The sequence below is a fragment of the Dioscorea cayenensis genome, chromosome 5 (assembly GCF_009730915.1).
Source record: "Dioscorea cayenensis subsp. rotundata cultivar TDr96_F1 chromosome 5, TDr96_F1_v2_PseudoChromosome.rev07_lg8_w22 25.fasta, whole genome shotgun sequence".
In the NCBI taxonomy this organism is placed as follows: domain Eukaryota; kingdom Viridiplantae; phylum Streptophyta; class Magnoliopsida; order Dioscoreales; family Dioscoreaceae; genus Dioscorea; species Dioscorea cayenensis.
In genome coordinates this window covers 1,290,614-1,305,333 of record NC_052475.1, presented here as the reverse complement: position 1 = coordinate 1,305,333, position 14,720 = coordinate 1,290,614, and the positions used below count along the sequence as shown (strand labels likewise).

At 35.7% G+C, this 14,720-nt stretch overlaps 4 protein-coding genes across 4 annotated transcripts; 3 read left to right on the top strand and 1 right to left on the bottom strand.

The window, feature by feature from the left end:
- Positions 1-781: 781 nt before the first annotated feature.
- On the top strand, positions 782-5,212 carry LOC120261661 (carboxyvinyl-carboxyphosphonate phosphorylmutase, chloroplastic-like). Its single transcript, XM_039269635.1, has 7 exons — positions 782-1,130; positions 1,238-1,311; positions 1,512-1,594; positions 1,684-1,708; positions 1,848-1,867; positions 2,126-2,281; positions 4,739-5,212. The coding sequence occupies exons 1-7, from the start codon at positions 832-834 to the stop codon at positions 5,102-5,104; spliced, it is 1,023 nt and encodes a 340-aa protein (XP_039125569.1). The 5' UTR covers positions 782-831; the 3' UTR covers positions 5,105-5,212.
- Positions 5,213-5,392: 180 nt separating this feature from the next.
- LOC120261662 (photosystem I reaction center subunit N, chloroplastic-like) lies at positions 5,393-6,257 on the top strand. The gene is made up of 3 exons (XM_039269636.1): positions 5,393-5,743; positions 5,837-5,962; positions 6,054-6,257. Exons 1-3 carry the CDS (start codon positions 5,459-5,461, stop codon positions 6,141-6,143), a joined length of 501 nt encoding a protein of 166 aa, XP_039125570.1. The 5' UTR covers positions 5,393-5,458; the 3' UTR covers positions 6,144-6,257.
- Positions 6,134-7,756, bottom strand: LOC120261663 (probable indole-3-pyruvate monooxygenase YUCCA11). Its single transcript, XM_039269637.1, has 4 exons — positions 7,070-7,756; positions 6,754-6,987; positions 6,559-6,681; positions 6,134-6,449 (listed from the first exon to the last, which is right to left on the bottom strand). Exons 1-4 carry the CDS (start codon positions 7,700-7,702, stop codon positions 6,255-6,257), a joined length of 1,185 nt encoding a protein of 394 aa, XP_039125571.1. The 5' UTR covers positions 7,703-7,756; the 3' UTR covers positions 6,134-6,254.
- A 2,790-nt stretch (positions 7,757-10,546) lies between these two features.
- Positions 10,547-14,443, top strand: LOC120260459 (probable protein phosphatase 2C 11). Its single transcript, XM_039267938.1, has 8 exons — positions 10,547-10,700; positions 11,229-11,371; positions 11,623-11,721; positions 11,828-11,986; positions 12,537-12,623; positions 12,731-12,822; positions 13,571-13,642; positions 14,067-14,443. The coding sequence occupies exons 1-8, from the start codon at positions 10,654-10,656 to the stop codon at positions 14,193-14,195; spliced, it is 828 nt and encodes a 275-aa protein (XP_039123872.1). The 5' UTR covers positions 10,547-10,653; the 3' UTR covers positions 14,196-14,443.
- The last annotated feature ends 277 nt before the right edge of the window (positions 14,444-14,720 follow it).

Here is a 14,720-nt window from a genome sequence, read left to right as displayed (position 1 = left end):
CAGACTAACAAAACCCCAGCAGAGAAATCTTCCTCCAGACTTCAATATCTTCCAACAAAAACAGGAGCACAAAACAAAACCGAAAAATATTTCTTTGTTACAGAACAGTTAACATAAAACCATACTCAATACCTTAGTTTGCACACTGATGAAATGCCAACTACTTGCGCGGGGGACTTCTCCTTCGAGATGCTGGTGGAAAAGGAAAAGCTGCAATTACAGAGGCTGCGCCGGTAGAGACAACTTCGGAGACAGCTTCGGAAATGGTTTAACTGAAGACTCTAGTTGAGAAAAAAATAACTAAAAGGCTCCAGTGAATTCCTCTCTTGGGGTTACCCTACGGAAAACCCCCCCACTTCCTCTCATACCGCTGAAATGGCTACAGTCACGACTCCCCATGCAAGGGCATTTTTGTCCATAAAATTTTAAAATAACTCTGTTGACATCCGTTACATGCTTTGGGGGGTTGAAAAGCATGGAAATAAAAAGGAAGGGGTTTTTGGAGAGTGCAAAACTAACGGGGTGTTTTTGGCAATAATGCAAACTTAGAGGGTGTTTTTGGCAATTTCCACATAAAAAAATGCTAATGAAAATACACCCTATTTTAACTAAAAAAAAATTGATTTTCTTTTTTATTTATTTTTATCTGATAAAAAAGGTGCGCTATTCACCTTGACCTTAAAACTTCAAAATAAATAAATAAATAAATAAAATTCGTGGATGCCACGTGGATGACACGTGGTCATCCACGTCAGTCGAGAAACAAAGTCGGGTAACCTAATCGGTGGGTGTAGGGATTACTCATTTCGAAAGCTCTTGTCACTTGCTTTGATGACGATGACGATGGCGGTGGCGCTGCGGGTCCCGATGCTCCCATCGGCCGGCGATCGTCGCCGGCATTGCTCGATCGGGATGGTTCCTGGAAGGAGATCGGTTGTTATGGCGGAGGCGTTGGCGGGGAGGACTAGTATTCACCGGTTGATTGAGTCGGAGGGGACTGTGCTGTTGCCGGGGTGCTACGATGCCCTATCAGCGGCCATTGTTCAGATGTCTGGTTTCAGCGCTGGGTTCATCTCTGGTTATGCGCTCTCGGCTTCCCTTCTCGGCAAGCCTGACTTCGGGCTCCTCACGTCTCTCTCTGCTCGCTCGCTCGTTCGCTGTTGTTGTTGTTTTTGATGAGTTTTTTGTTCGATTTGATTTGTGAGTAATCTTTAGGGTTTGGGATTTTTGGTTTCAGGCCGCCGGAGATGGCGGAGAGCGCAAGGTTAGTGTGCGCAGCGGCGCCGAAGATTCCCATCATTGCTGATGCTGGTTCGATCTCGTTCTCTTGTTCTTTTAGATCGATTTAATGGCATTCTTGTTGCTCTTTCTCCGTGGTTTTGAATATATGGTAGACCAAGACATTAATTGTTCATTAATTATGAAAATGCTACTGAGAATTGAAGAGCTTGGAAGCCTACTACATTGGCCATCAGTTTGCTTTAATTTTGATCTTTAATAATGTTTGGTAGATACTGGAGGTGGGAATGCACTGAATGTTCAGAGGACTGTCAGGGATTTGATTGCAGCTGGTGCCGCTGGCTGCTTCCTTGAGGTGATGTATTGTGGTTTTTTAGATGAGTGAAGTTAATCATATTCCTAGAAATCATACTAACAGATTTGAATTGTATTCTATGATTTCAGGATCAAGCATGGCCTAAGAAATGTGGTGTGTGGGAGCTTTCTTTTTTGACTTGGGCATTACTGTAGCTTCTTTATAGCTTTAATTTGATTTTATTCGTCACTTAGTTTTAAATGGTCTGATGCTGATTAATCTATTGTTTTCTTTATTCTTCTTTGGCGAGAAGGGCATATGCGCGGCAAGCAGGTAATGGTTGAATCCTTTACACGCTTTTGATGCTTTTGAGAAGTGTGAAGTTCTTGCGCATGCTACAAAGTGGATTCTTTTCATATCTACCAACTACTTGCTTTTACTGTATAGTTATTGTTCATTCCTGAAACTTTCTTTGGTGCACCTGTATGGCTATGGGCACCTTGTCTCGTTAATTGGCAGGCAACTCTTTTTGTTGTGCTTTCACATTCCCCTTGGATTGAATCAGTGTGTTTTCTATTTTGATACCTATAGGTGATTTCAGCACAAGAGCATGCAGCAAAGATTGCCTCTGCTAGAGATGCTATAGGGGATGCTGACTTTTTCCTTGTTGCTAGAACTGATGCACGTGCAACATCTGCAAAGACTGGGCTTGGCGAAGCAATTTATAGGGCTAACCTTTACATGGAGGTATTGATCATGAAACGGAAGGATATTGTTTTATCTCAGTTCTTTCATTCTACACTATTAATTCTTCCTGGATACTTGCGTTGCAAATGATGATTAACTGATTCTGATTTTGTTCTTGTGAATATATTTGATGCCCCTCCCTGAAGATGTATGTTTGTGTTTATGACCTGCTAAAGATTAATCATGCATATTTTTTACCCCATGGATCTAAGTGTTTATTTAAATTTGTGGACCTAGTTTTGAGATATACCATGATTAGACCTAATGTATGATGTGGTATTGCTGGTTAATTATAGTATTTGGCTGTCACCATCAGTGGTATCCACTACATTTCGGACTAGTCAACCAGAAAATATTCTTCTATTTTTTAATTCTTCTGGGCTTAAGTATTAAATTCCTTCTTGATCCTTTTTTTCTATAACAATGCATAAAATTGACCTCCAAGATAAGGAAAGTAATACATAATGGGATTTCAGAAAGGGAGAAGGGATTGATTATAGAAGATTTAACTGCTCTTTTTGGTAATCTCATCTTCACTGTACTCTCAGACTTCCTATCAGAGACAAACGTTGGAGAACTGCATCATATACATAACCTACATGTTTAAGCATTTACCACAAGATAGCATGTAAAAACCAGAAATGATAATTACATCTGGCAGAATCCTGAGTTTTATACTCAATATAAGAGGTGGACTAGCAATTTTGGAGAAACCTTTGGGAGTATGCACATGTATACCTACTAAAATTGAGTAAAAGCTTCAAGATAGAAAAAGGCAACTCAGTATCCAAGGAAGATCATTTGACTTATCTTAAAGGGATTTTCATTGGCTCTGCGTTATATCTATCTTCTGAAGGTGTAAGATCTGTAATGAAAGTGATGGATTTCTGTCATTCATCTAGATTCATAGGCTCATACTTCAGAAAAACGTTTGGTATTTGTTGACAAGGGAGGATGACCAATTCTGCTTTTCTTGCCTTGTACAACTGGTTAATTCCAATAAAGGAGAACTGATTACATTATCTTGTTGAATTCCTTATTCTTTAAAATTTATATGTTGTGTAGGATAATATCAGCACCATTAATGCTCTGAATTAGAGCGCACACACAGACATGTTGTCCTATAAACTAAATTAAGTCTGGACTTAGTTCAAAGAAAATAAATATAGATCAGTGTTGTTTCTTTCCACCTAACATTTCCATATATTATGGGGGACTGAGGTGCAACAAGGGTGAAGAAAAGTCATGGCTCTTTGGAAAGAGTTCTGCGTCTATGTCCAACTATGTGATAACTTTATCCTTATCTAAATTATACCAAGCTACTTGGGCTCCATTCCTCTGAAATGCAAGACTTTAAGGCCTTAAAGATATCTTAGATGCTGACACAGTTGGTAAACAAATAAATGTCATTTGATTAAGTTGCAATGTTATGTTTCTGAGTGAATGGCATTAGCATCCTAAAAATTAAGATAAGCTGTCAAATCTAGGGGGAATCAATCAATCAATTTCGCAGTTCCAGGACTTTGAGGATATGGCTTATCAATCTTGTCCTTGGTTTTTGAAACTCATGCCATGAATTTGCAAAGTAAATGTGCTTTTATAATTTTTGCTAGTTGGGGATTTACTGTGGTCATGAACTAAACAATTGTGTCCTATTTATTTGTGTACGTTTGAAAGGTAGATAAACGCGGTGATGTATTTATTTCCTTTTATGATGTTGTGTATTTCTCCTTGTTTTCACTTTTCAGGTATTATGATGTAATTACTATGTTATTAATCTGTTGTGTTTTGAAATGTGACAACTAATGTCAGCTTCTGCTGCTTTAGAAGGATAGTTTTGAAATGCTTATAGTGTTTATCAATTTTGTAAATTCATAGCACGTTTTTGGTTACTGAACATTCAAATTTTATGAGTTGCCATGTTCTATAATGACAGATACAAAACATAAGCTATATAACTGTTTTCTTTGCTGAAATTTAAAACAAGCTAAAATTGCTGAATTTCGTGAGCTATATAGTTCACTTCTGTGCTCCACTTGTAATTTGTCAGTGAGATCCATACTACCCATTTTTGTGTTTATGTTTTCACTTCACATAGAAAATAGAAGGGAGCATCCAATGTTCCCTGTGTCTATATTTGATTAGGAATCCATGTTTTTTCAGTTCCTGCTTCTTTAGTAGTGTAAATATGCAAAATTCTTAGCTTTATCCCTTCATTGAAAATTTCTTCCTGTTTCAGCCTTTTCGCTACTTATTTTGTTCTACATCACATTTCTTCTTATGGTTCTTTTAATGGCCAAACTTACAACAAAATGCATGTCAGTTTTAGACTGAGAAAATCAATGTTCTGATGCGCTTTGCTTAGACTAAAATTAAAGCGGTTTTAAGAAATGTATTGCTTATTTCATATGTTATGGACATACTATGTTCTTACTATGTGAATTTGAATCTATGCAGGCAGGAGCAGATGCCTGTTTTGTCGAGGCACCAAGGAATGATGCAGAGCTTATCGAAATTGGCCGTGAGACAAAAGGTTACAGGGTCTGCAACATGCTTGAAGGAGGAGTCACACCACTGCACACACCGCAAGAACTAAAAGCAATGGGTTTCCATATCATCGTTCACCCACTGACAACTCTCTATGCTTCTGCCCGCGCAATGATTGACATTCTCAAGGTTATCAAAGAGTCCGGAAGCACCAGAGACCAGCTTCACAAACTAGCCACTTTCGAGGAGTTCAACAAGCTCATTGGTCTTGACACATGGTTTGAACTTGAAGCAAAGTTTGCAAAAATCAGCACTGCTGTTGACAGAAAAGCTTGAATCTTGAACCCATCTTCCAATTTCCTGCCAATTCCCATGTGTACAATAAAAAACAGGAAAATTGCAATACTAGAGCAGTAAACCAGTTTGAAAGGCAATGTGTGCTTCCATTTCTGGTGAAATCTCTTGATCTAGTTAATGTGAAGACAAGATTTTGTGTTTCAGGATTAAAAAGACATCCTTACAAATTGTTTGGATGGCCCACTTTTGCCAGCAATGTGATATTGTGGAGAAGCAGAGCTGCCAATGAGCTTGAGGCAATCTCACCTTATCCACACGCCTGCCACAATTCTTTTTTAATAGCACAATCATCTCCATCCTCAACCATCAAAGCATCATTCAAGGTTTGTATTCATGGCTGCCATGAACTCTAGTGTCTTAGCTTGCAGTTATGTTCTCTCTGCAGGCTCTGATCTCAGCTCGAAACTTGCTTCGGCTCCAACCACGGCCATCGCCACTCCAAAGTTGCCCGCCATTAGAGCTCAACAATCACGGACCGTGCTTCAAGCCAAAGCGGCTGAGGGAAGAAGGGCTGCCCTTCTATCCCTGGCAGCCATCGTCTTCACCACCACCGCTGCCACTTCCTCTGCCAATGCCAGTATCTTCGACGAGTACCTTGAGAAGAGCAAAGCCAACAAGGTTAGCATCTTGTGTTGAACATCATCATGCATGTGTCTGTTATGGTTTAATGAAAAATTCAATTGATGATCATCATTCTTGAATTTTTTGCAGGAACTGAATGATAAGAAGAGGTTGGCTACAACCGGTGCCAACTTCGCCCGTGCGTACACTGTCGAGTTTGGCACCTGCAAGTTCCCGGAGAACTTCACCGGTTGCCAAGATCTAGCTAAAAAAAAGGTCTGAAATTTCTGAGTATCAAAGACTCAACTTTCTTGAATTACACATTGTTTGATTAATTCTAAAAATGTCTCTGTTTCTCTAATCCCAGAAAGTGCCATTCATCTCCGATGACTTGGATCTCGAGTGCGAAGGCAAAGACAAGTTCAAGTGTGGATCCAATGTCTTCTGGAAATGGTGATTAAAATGCCACATCATGTCATCATTCCATAGTCTTCTTCTTCTTCTCCATCTATTGTACTTATAATTTTATTACTTCATAAGCTTTTAATTTCTATGTTCTTTAATTAATTCAGGTCATGAAATCAAAGTCTAAAACAAGTAAACAAACCATATTAATATGATTGGCTATGTTTTGAGCATCCATGGAAACACCAGGAAGTCCTCTTCTTGACAATCCTGCACAATAGAGTCCATTCCTTCCTTTCCAGTGCTCTGGAAAGCTCTGTTTTGGCATCCCTGTTTCATTAAGCATGAACTCTCCATCCTGCATTCAGATCAAACCTTCAACTCTTTGCAATCAATTCAAACTATATAAATACACATACATATATACATTTGTATATATATATATATATATATGTATTCATAAATACCTTGAGCCAAGTATTTGCTGTGCTTCTATACCCTGTTGCAAAGATGATAACATCGAAGCGATTCGAGCTACCATCAATTGAGATAACTTCATCACCTCTAATTCTAGATATCGCTTTGACTACCTGAAAATAATCAATATGATTGACACTACTTTTAACTGATGATACTAATACGAGAATTTACATAATACATACTGTAATCTCCCCTGACTTTATCTTGTCGACAGTACCAACATCGATAACTGCAGATCGACCGGTTGCTGCCTTCATCTTTAACGGCCCGTTTTTTGGCCGAACAATTCCGTACTTTGACAAATTTCCATACTTAAACTTTGCTAACATGACAAGAAGAACATCAACAATTTTCACTGGGAAGTATTTCATTAGTACCATCCCAAAATGTATCGTCTCTTTACTCATCACATGAAACTGCAACATAACAGATATCAACATGTGAACTACAAAAACAATATTAAGATCAAACACAATATGAAATTTTAGTTATAAATACCGGGCTACGAACTGCAATTGATGTTCGAGCTCCAAATTTTGACAAATCATAAGCAATTTCCATTCCAGAGTTTCCACTTCCAACAACAAGCACATTCTTAGTACTGAAAACCTCGCCAGACCTATACTCCGACGAGTGAATTACCTCGCCGGAGAAGCTCTTAAGGCCATGAATTTCAGGGATGAACTTCTCCGAATTTTCCCCGGTAGCAACAATCAAAAACCTCGCCGAATACTCGTCTTTCTTACCTGAAATCCTATTGCTGACAGTAATAATCCAAGAATTACCATTCTCATCCAATGCAGCAGAAACAACCTCAGTGCAGTAAACAACATGAAGCTTGAAATGCTCAACATAGTTATCCAAGTAACCGATGAATTCGGCTTTCGAAATGAAGGTTGGTGCAGAGTGTGGGAGAGGCATGAGTGGTAATGAACAAAATTGTTTAGCAAGATGAAGTTTCAAACGGTCATATGATCTCTTTTTCCAAAGAGATGCAATGCAATCATCTTTCTCCAAGATGATGTTAGGAATGGAGAGATTATTCAGGCACGCCGCGGTGGCAATACCGGCCGGCCCTGCTCCGATGATCACCGCAACCTCCTTCTTCATCTTGTGATCAATGAATTGCATTGCATGGCAACAGTGCTAGCTAGCTAAGCTTTCTTATAATACATGCATGCATGAACTACGTCCATTATTAATTCTATTAATATTTTTATGTGTGTTTTATAAATTGCATTAATGTTGTAAAGAAAATCAAATATTTCAATGTAAAACCAGGCAAAGACTTGTGTGAATGAGATTTTGTCCCCATGTTTTGTGTATGAAAATGGGAATCATGTTATTGTGTTCATGATCTTAGAGATAGTGATGGTCTTGGAATATTTCCTGGCTAAGCAAAAGGTGAAAGATGGTGTTGGATTCCAACTCAGAGTCTAGATATTCATATGTGTTTCTTTAGATCCCTTTTTCCACTATCATGTTATTTATGAACATCCTGAATCTAACATGCTATAAAGTGTGATCTTCCCGTTTAGTTTAAAGTTCATGAGTGGCACTTCATGCTAAATAAGTGAGTCACTTCTTGTGTGGTTGACACTGGGTCTTTTACCCAGAGTGTTTATTTCAGAGAAGACTCAAAATTGAACTCCAAAATTTATACAAAGTAAAGACACATGTATGTTGATGTATTAATATTCCACATCTATACATGTCTTTAATTTCTCTTAAAAAGAGTCGTTTTCTCTTTTATTCATTAAATATAATAATAGATAAATAAATAAAAGTTTTAGTATGGTTTAATATTTTAAATGGATATTGATTAATACTTCTCTTATTTTTTTTATCTGTCATGATTAATGGAATCTCACATACCAAGAAATTTAATTATTTTATAAATTTTATTAAAAAATTAATTATTTTTCCAAATTATCTCTAATTTATATTTTTATATTATATATATATATAATTTTAATAAAAAATTGAAATAAAATATTAAAGATAATTTTAAAAAATAATAATAAATAGTTCTTGTTGTGAGAATGCATTGATGAGTTGGATTTATGGATTAATAGCATGTGAAGGAAATATAGGTTTTGATATTGATGTTAGAGAATTAATGAATTTTGAAGAGTTGAAGGACATGTGGACTTAAGAGAAATATGCCAAGTGTTGCAAAAACATTCATCATAATTCATAAATGTTTGATAGAGAAAATTTTAATTTATAGAATGGAAACACACGTGTGAACTACACTTGAGGGTTTCTTTATCAATTCATATTGTTTTTAAATATATATGTATATGGTCCATAGAGAACTCTTGTGAACCATTCAAACATAATTGAAATTAAGTTTATGGCTGGTATTCTTTTTATTGGACATTTAAAATTTAAAAAAAAAAAAAAACATTTATGGGTTCTTTAAAAACCAAAAACAAAGAGTATATGTTTTAAATCAGTTTAGACGAAATATTAAGAGTTTAAAAAAAAAATAGATTTTTTCACTAATCCAAGACAAGTTGCTGTGTTAAACATCCCATGTATCAATAAAAAAATTACCATTTATTAAATAATCTTTTGATTTTAATGTCTTGAATAGCTTTCATATATTTTTAATAATTATAAAAGCAAAAACAAATATGGGCCAGAACATGGGCTGAGTGAAGCCTTCAAACAATGAATAGATGTTGCTAATGGGTTGAATTAATAAGTTGGGCCCGAATGCAATCTATATTTATATAAGAAACACATGAAAAATATGTTTATTATTTATAAAATTATATACAAAATAAAATATTATGATAAAAAAAGTTTCAAATCTCAACTAAAACTTAAACCAATAAAAGAAAATAAATGAAAATTATATTTTTAAATCATAGAAATTTCAATGTATCTTTACAAACATTTTGACCATCTTTTTCTTTAGCATTATTATTGCATCGGAAAAAAAATGAAAAAAATAAATGATAATAAAATAAAATAAAGAATAATTAATTGTGAGCCATGTGTTCACTGCCCAAGGCCCCAAACAGAGAGACATGATAATTTTCTTTTCAATGTCCCTCCATTATTGAGCACCTTAAAATTAATTAATGCATGAACCCTTCCATTCAATGCCACCACATAACAAAAATATCAAACCTTCCACTCCAAACATTCTTCATTTTATTTCCATAATTTTTAAATATGCACTTAAAAACGTCTTCTCTTTAGTCATTTTAGTTTATTTGTTTAGTATAGTATTTAACCTTTAAATTTAATTTTTTTAAAAAAACTAAGTCATTTAGTGCCAAGGACCAAATGATAGAGTGTCAATTTACCTTGACCCGAAAGAAATATTCCCTGTCCTGATGGGACTAGAGCCAGGTTAAAATGAGGGGGACGCGATCAGGGGTGGGGTAGAAATGTAAATCCCCATTAGGGTCGGACCTGGGGAATCCTTTCCTCGCCCCCTCCCTTACCCAGTTTCTAAATATATAATTTTAATATTATATACATATATAATATATAATATTATTCTATATTTAATAAATATATATATTATTAAAATATAATATATTTGATTTATTTAATAGATTTCAAAAAATTAAACAGGGGCAAGAGACAGTGAATCTCTGAACTTAGGTAATCTCCTGCGACGAGATGAGAATTTTTTTTTTCCATAAACTTAAGTTCGGGGGGCAGGGTCGAGGATAGGTTTCACAAGTCGAGGACCAAATGAAAATTGATGAATATGTGAAGGAATACCTGTGATTTTCACAATTTATTTTTTTAATCAGCGAGTAAATTAAGATTAGGAGTTTAGGACACGTGTAGGCAAGATAGGTGGGTTCTACCTTCAATCATGCAAACCGCGTCGTGAGATGGGCTATAATATCTCAAACAGGAAATGAGTGTATACGTGTCTAAAATGTATTGGACCACGTAGCGCATAAATCACGTGATGTTGATTAGCGTTTGCGTGCGTGACTCCCCCGTTTCCCTCGCGCAGATGGAAACAAAGATATCGGGTCTAGCTCTCCAAGATCCGAATCCGATAAGCCTCGGATGATCGCCGTTCCTCGGCTCGTCGGCGATCGACAATGACGCTGCCGGACTCCGACGCCCTCTTCAGCGGTGGGGGCATCAGGTGGGAATTCTTCTGTTTCTGGATTTTCATTGCTTTTTTTTTTTCTGATGATTTTGGTGGTTTTGAGGTTTCCGGGTGTTTGTAAGATATGAGATTGAAATAGGAGGATTAAAGATGGAAATTTTGGATGATTTCAATGAGAAATGAGAGATCTTGGCGATAGATTGATGTTCAGTTGTTAGTATTCACAAGGAATTATAAGTGAAAATCTAGTTCTTCATCATGAAAACAGATTATTTTGTTTCTTTTTTGGCTGATATTTTGTGCATTATTTCAAGAGAATTAGAGAAGTAGTTTGAGTTCATTTTTTTAGTCTACCTCGGTTTTAAGCATAGGAATGTTTTGTGAAATAAGATCAGAGAATTCATTAGCATCATGATCAGATTTTGTTTAGATGATTAGCTTCAGTTGCTGGTTTTCTAGATTGTGCTGGTGTGGTTTTTTGAGTTTATAAATGATTGTCATTTGTTATTTAAAGCTTAAAGCTATGAACTTTGAGTGTTGCCTAAATTGGCTCTTTGGTTGTAGCTTCCTTACTGGGAATAAAAAGGGATGGTTCAGCTATGGATACTCGTCTTTCAAGGGAAAAAGGGCATCAATGGAGGATTTCTTTGTAACAAGGATATCAGAAGTTGATGGTCAGATGGCTGCATTTTTTGGAGTTTTTGATGGTATTGCTAAATTCCCTGCTGCTAATGTTTTCTTGTTGAAATAGAATGCAACATTAAGTTTCTTCACTGGAAGTTTCACTGTTGATTTCAAATTTTCAATCAAATTGTTTGAGCTAAGGGCTGAAGTAGTTCACTTATCTACATGCTTAGCGTATTATGTCCAGACAATTCCTCATGTATTTTAGTTTGATGTTCTAAATATTGTTTCAGTGATGTTATTTATTGGTCTCTTGTTTATACGCAATTCATAGGTCATGGAGGTCCCCGAGTTGCAGAGTATCTTAAGAACAACCTTTTCAAGAATGTGAGCAATCATCCAGAGTTTGTTAATGACACAAAGTCAGCCATTGGTCTGTGGTTGGTGGATTTTTAATTGCTGATTCTATCTTCATGTCTGATTTTTGACTTTCACTTTTCTATATTTTTATCTGATAATTTTATCATCCTCTGTTCCAGCTGAAGCATTTGAGCAGACAGATGTTGATTATCTTAATCAAGATAAAGGGATGCTTAAAGATGCTGGTTCTACTGCATCAACTGCTGTTTTGCTAGGCAATCATATTTTTGTGGCAAATGTTGGAGATTCCAGAGTTGTTGCTTGTAGATCTGGCTCAGGTTCACCTTCCTCCTTGTACAATGAGTAATCAGTTTTGACATTAGTATTATTTTGGTAATTAACTAATGTATATGGTTTTAGTTATACATGTCTGGTATTTTTAGGAAGTGTATAGCAGCATTATAAAGGTCTTGAAACATAAAATTTGATGGTTTTTGCTTGAGAGGTCACCAAGATTTGTGGACAAATTGCAGTAATATCTTTTCCTTGATTGGCTCCCCTTCATTCATCAATTTGTATACAAATATACACAATAGCAATAAAGGCAACTCATGCTATACAAAGCAAGATCTAATATGAAATAAATATTGCAGGAAAGAAGGGGAAAAAAAATAGTGTAATGGTGCTCAACCATTAAATGCAATCAATTCCCTGTTGTCATGCATAGTTAACCCCAATAGGTTTACATAGCATCTTATTGTCGCATGGCCATTTGTTAATTAATAAAAAACATGCTAATGGATGTTTTATTTTTCTTTTCTGAACAATGATTTGTTGCTGTCAAATCCTTTTGTCTGATTGTCAAGATGATTATTTCACATTCTGTAGCAATCCCATTGTCTGTTGATCACAAGCCGGATAGATCAGATGAGCGTGAGAGAATTGAAAATGCAGGGGGATTCATCATTTGGGCTGGTATTCAATCTAAAATTCTTGATGATTTGAATTGTTTTTTTGCTTCTTTGGGTGGACACTCTCAAGAACTGACCTTATGCATTTCAATTCATGCTTGGCATTTTAAGGAACTTGGCGTGTTGGGGGTGTTCTCGCTGTTTCTCGTGCATTTGGAGATAGATTACTTAAGCCATATGTTGTTGCTGAGCCAGAAATTCAGGTCAGTTGCACATTAATTAAATGTTTGAAGTATGACTTGTTTAAAATAGATCTTCCACATATGTGCAACATTGCTAGCTCAAAACTCATTCTGTTGTAACTTCATGATAGTGTGTTTTATGCAAGTTATAAACTTATATGCTAAAATGTTATCTGAATAAAAAAATTAAAAAAAATAAAACTCTCCCTGATTTACCTTATTTAATTTGCCTATTAATGATCTGATAATGACGGATGCACATCAATAATGAAGAAGAGAAAATGTCCATCTTATGCTTTGTATCATAGAATATGCTGAATTCTAAATAAAACATCATCTCAAAGTGTTATACTGTGAATTTTGCAATATAAAATTGTACTTAAATGAATTGTCTTTGTTAATTGTTATGCACTAGCCGCATAATTGTTGCCCAATTGTTCATTCCTTTACCCAATTATTTCCGTAATAATGAATGAAGTCTTCCTAAAGGAAGAAAATTTTCCCATTATTCTATCATATTTTAGATTAGGAAAAGCCTTGTCAGCAATGTACTCTGGAACAATGATATGATACAGAAGCCTTTGATTAATTGCCGCAGGATATCTTACGGAAATGTTTTGGCAGATATGTTGTAGTTTTCAAATTATTGTCTTAATCAATTCCTTTTATATCTTTATCCACATGATTCCTTCTTTGCCTCACTTCCTTGGTGTTCTGCTTAAAGGTATCTCATGCATCTTAATCCTTTCTTTCTTTTTGTTCTCCTTAGGAAGAAGAGATTGAAGGTATTGAATTCTTGATAATTGCAAGTGATGGACTGTGGAATGTTGTATCCAATAAGGTAATTACCTATATGGAATTTTTTGTTTTGGAATATATACTCGAAGAGCACACCCATGGAACTGTGGAATTTTAGATGAGGAGTCAAAAGATATTCATAATGAAATGAATCTTAGGTTTTCTTATCATAATAATGAAATAAGTAATGTCTCCTTTCCTTTTTATTTTGGTTTTAGTTTGTTATAGGATATTGAAGAAATATTATGATGTTCTCAAGACTCTTTATCTTCTGGTACAAAATCAAATGCATTTACTACTGCTACTTTCCTCGAATTGTTGAATTGAGTCTTAAATTTGATGTCTTCTGCGCTCTACTATGATCGCATTTTCATACCTTTTATTTCCTCAATGAGGTTAACTTAAACCTAAAAGTATAGCTTTTCTTGTATTGAACAACCATAATAATGGTGCACTGTGTGTTACAGGATGCTGTAGAGATAGTTCAGTCTATATCAGACGCCGAAACAGCTTCTAGGAAACTTATACACGAGGCATACACCAGAGGGAGTGGCGATAACATCACTTGTATCGTTGTTCTATTCAACAATCCATGAGCACATGATTTTGTCTCGATTTCTCGACCTTATCCTCTCAAGAAGCAATACTTCACTTAACCCGAAAACCCAAGATTACAGAGCATCCTTTTGTGCTAACAATCACTGTTCCATGTAAATTTAGTCATGTTTTGTTTGATATTTCTTTACAATATTTTTGTTAAATATTTCTATACAATCTGTGTGTCAAGACCAGAATGATACCGCTCGATTTTACTTAGATCAATTTGCACGACAGCTTCGAGTAATTGCATCTTTCTTTTTTGCAAATATGAGATTTAACAATGTCATGCAGCAAAAAGCCAACACAACAGCAGAATCTCCCTGTTTTCAGGATAGATTTAAGTTTGTTTTGGAATAGATTTGTCGTGTCCTTTCACTAAATGATAGATGAAAAGGATGTTGATTCATTTCATTAATCATGAGTGACCAGACAACAGGCTGGACTGGCAGAAGAGTACACTTCCAATTGGCAACTCTTTCCTGCTGTTCATATGCATTCAATCTGACATGAATCTGATAAAA

Coding starts and splice junctions, on each gene's coding strand:
- LOC120261661 (XM_039269635.1), top strand. CDS start 832: ATGACGATGACGATGGCGGTGGCGCTGCGGGTCCCGATGCTCCCATCG. Junction 1,595..1,683: donor CCGCTGGCTGCTTCCTTGAG/GTGATGTATTGT, acceptor CTATGATTTCAG/GATCAAGCATGGCCTAAGAA. Junction 1,868..2,125: donor GGCATATGCGCGGCAAGCAG/GTAATGGTTGAA, acceptor TGATACCTATAG/GTGATTTCAGCACAAGAGCA.
- LOC120261663 (XM_039269637.1), bottom strand. CDS start 7,702: ATGCAATTCATTGATCACAAGATGAAGAAGGAGGTTGCGGTGATCATC. Junction 6,682..6,753: donor TAAAGTCAGGGGAGATTACA/GTATGTATTATG, acceptor GATTATTTTCAG/GTAGTCAAAGCGATATCTAG. Junction 6,450..6,558: donor CAGCAAATACTTGGCTCAAG/GTATTTATGAAT, acceptor ATCTGAATGCAG/GATGGAGAGTTCATGCTTAA.
- LOC120261662 (XM_039269636.1), top strand. CDS start 5,459: ATGGCTGCCATGAACTCTAGTGTCTTAGCTTGCAGTTATGTTCTCTCT. Junction 5,744..5,836: donor AGAAGAGCAAAGCCAACAAG/GTTAGCATCTTG, acceptor AATTTTTTGCAG/GAACTGAATGATAAGAAGAG. Junction 5,963..6,053: donor AAGATCTAGCTAAAAAAAAG/GTCTGAAATTTC, acceptor CTCTAATCCCAG/AAAGTGCCATTCATCTCCGA.
- LOC120260459 (XM_039267938.1), top strand. CDS start 10,654: ATGACGCTGCCGGACTCCGACGCCCTCTTCAGCGGTGGGGGCATCAG. Junction 10,701..11,228: donor TTCAGCGGTGGGGGCATCAG/GTGGGAATTCTT, acceptor CTTTGGTTGTAG/CTTCCTTACTGGGAATAAAA. Junction 12,624..12,730: donor GGGATTCATCATTTGGGCTG/GTATTCAATCTA, acceptor TGGCATTTTAAG/GAACTTGGCGTGTTGGGGGT.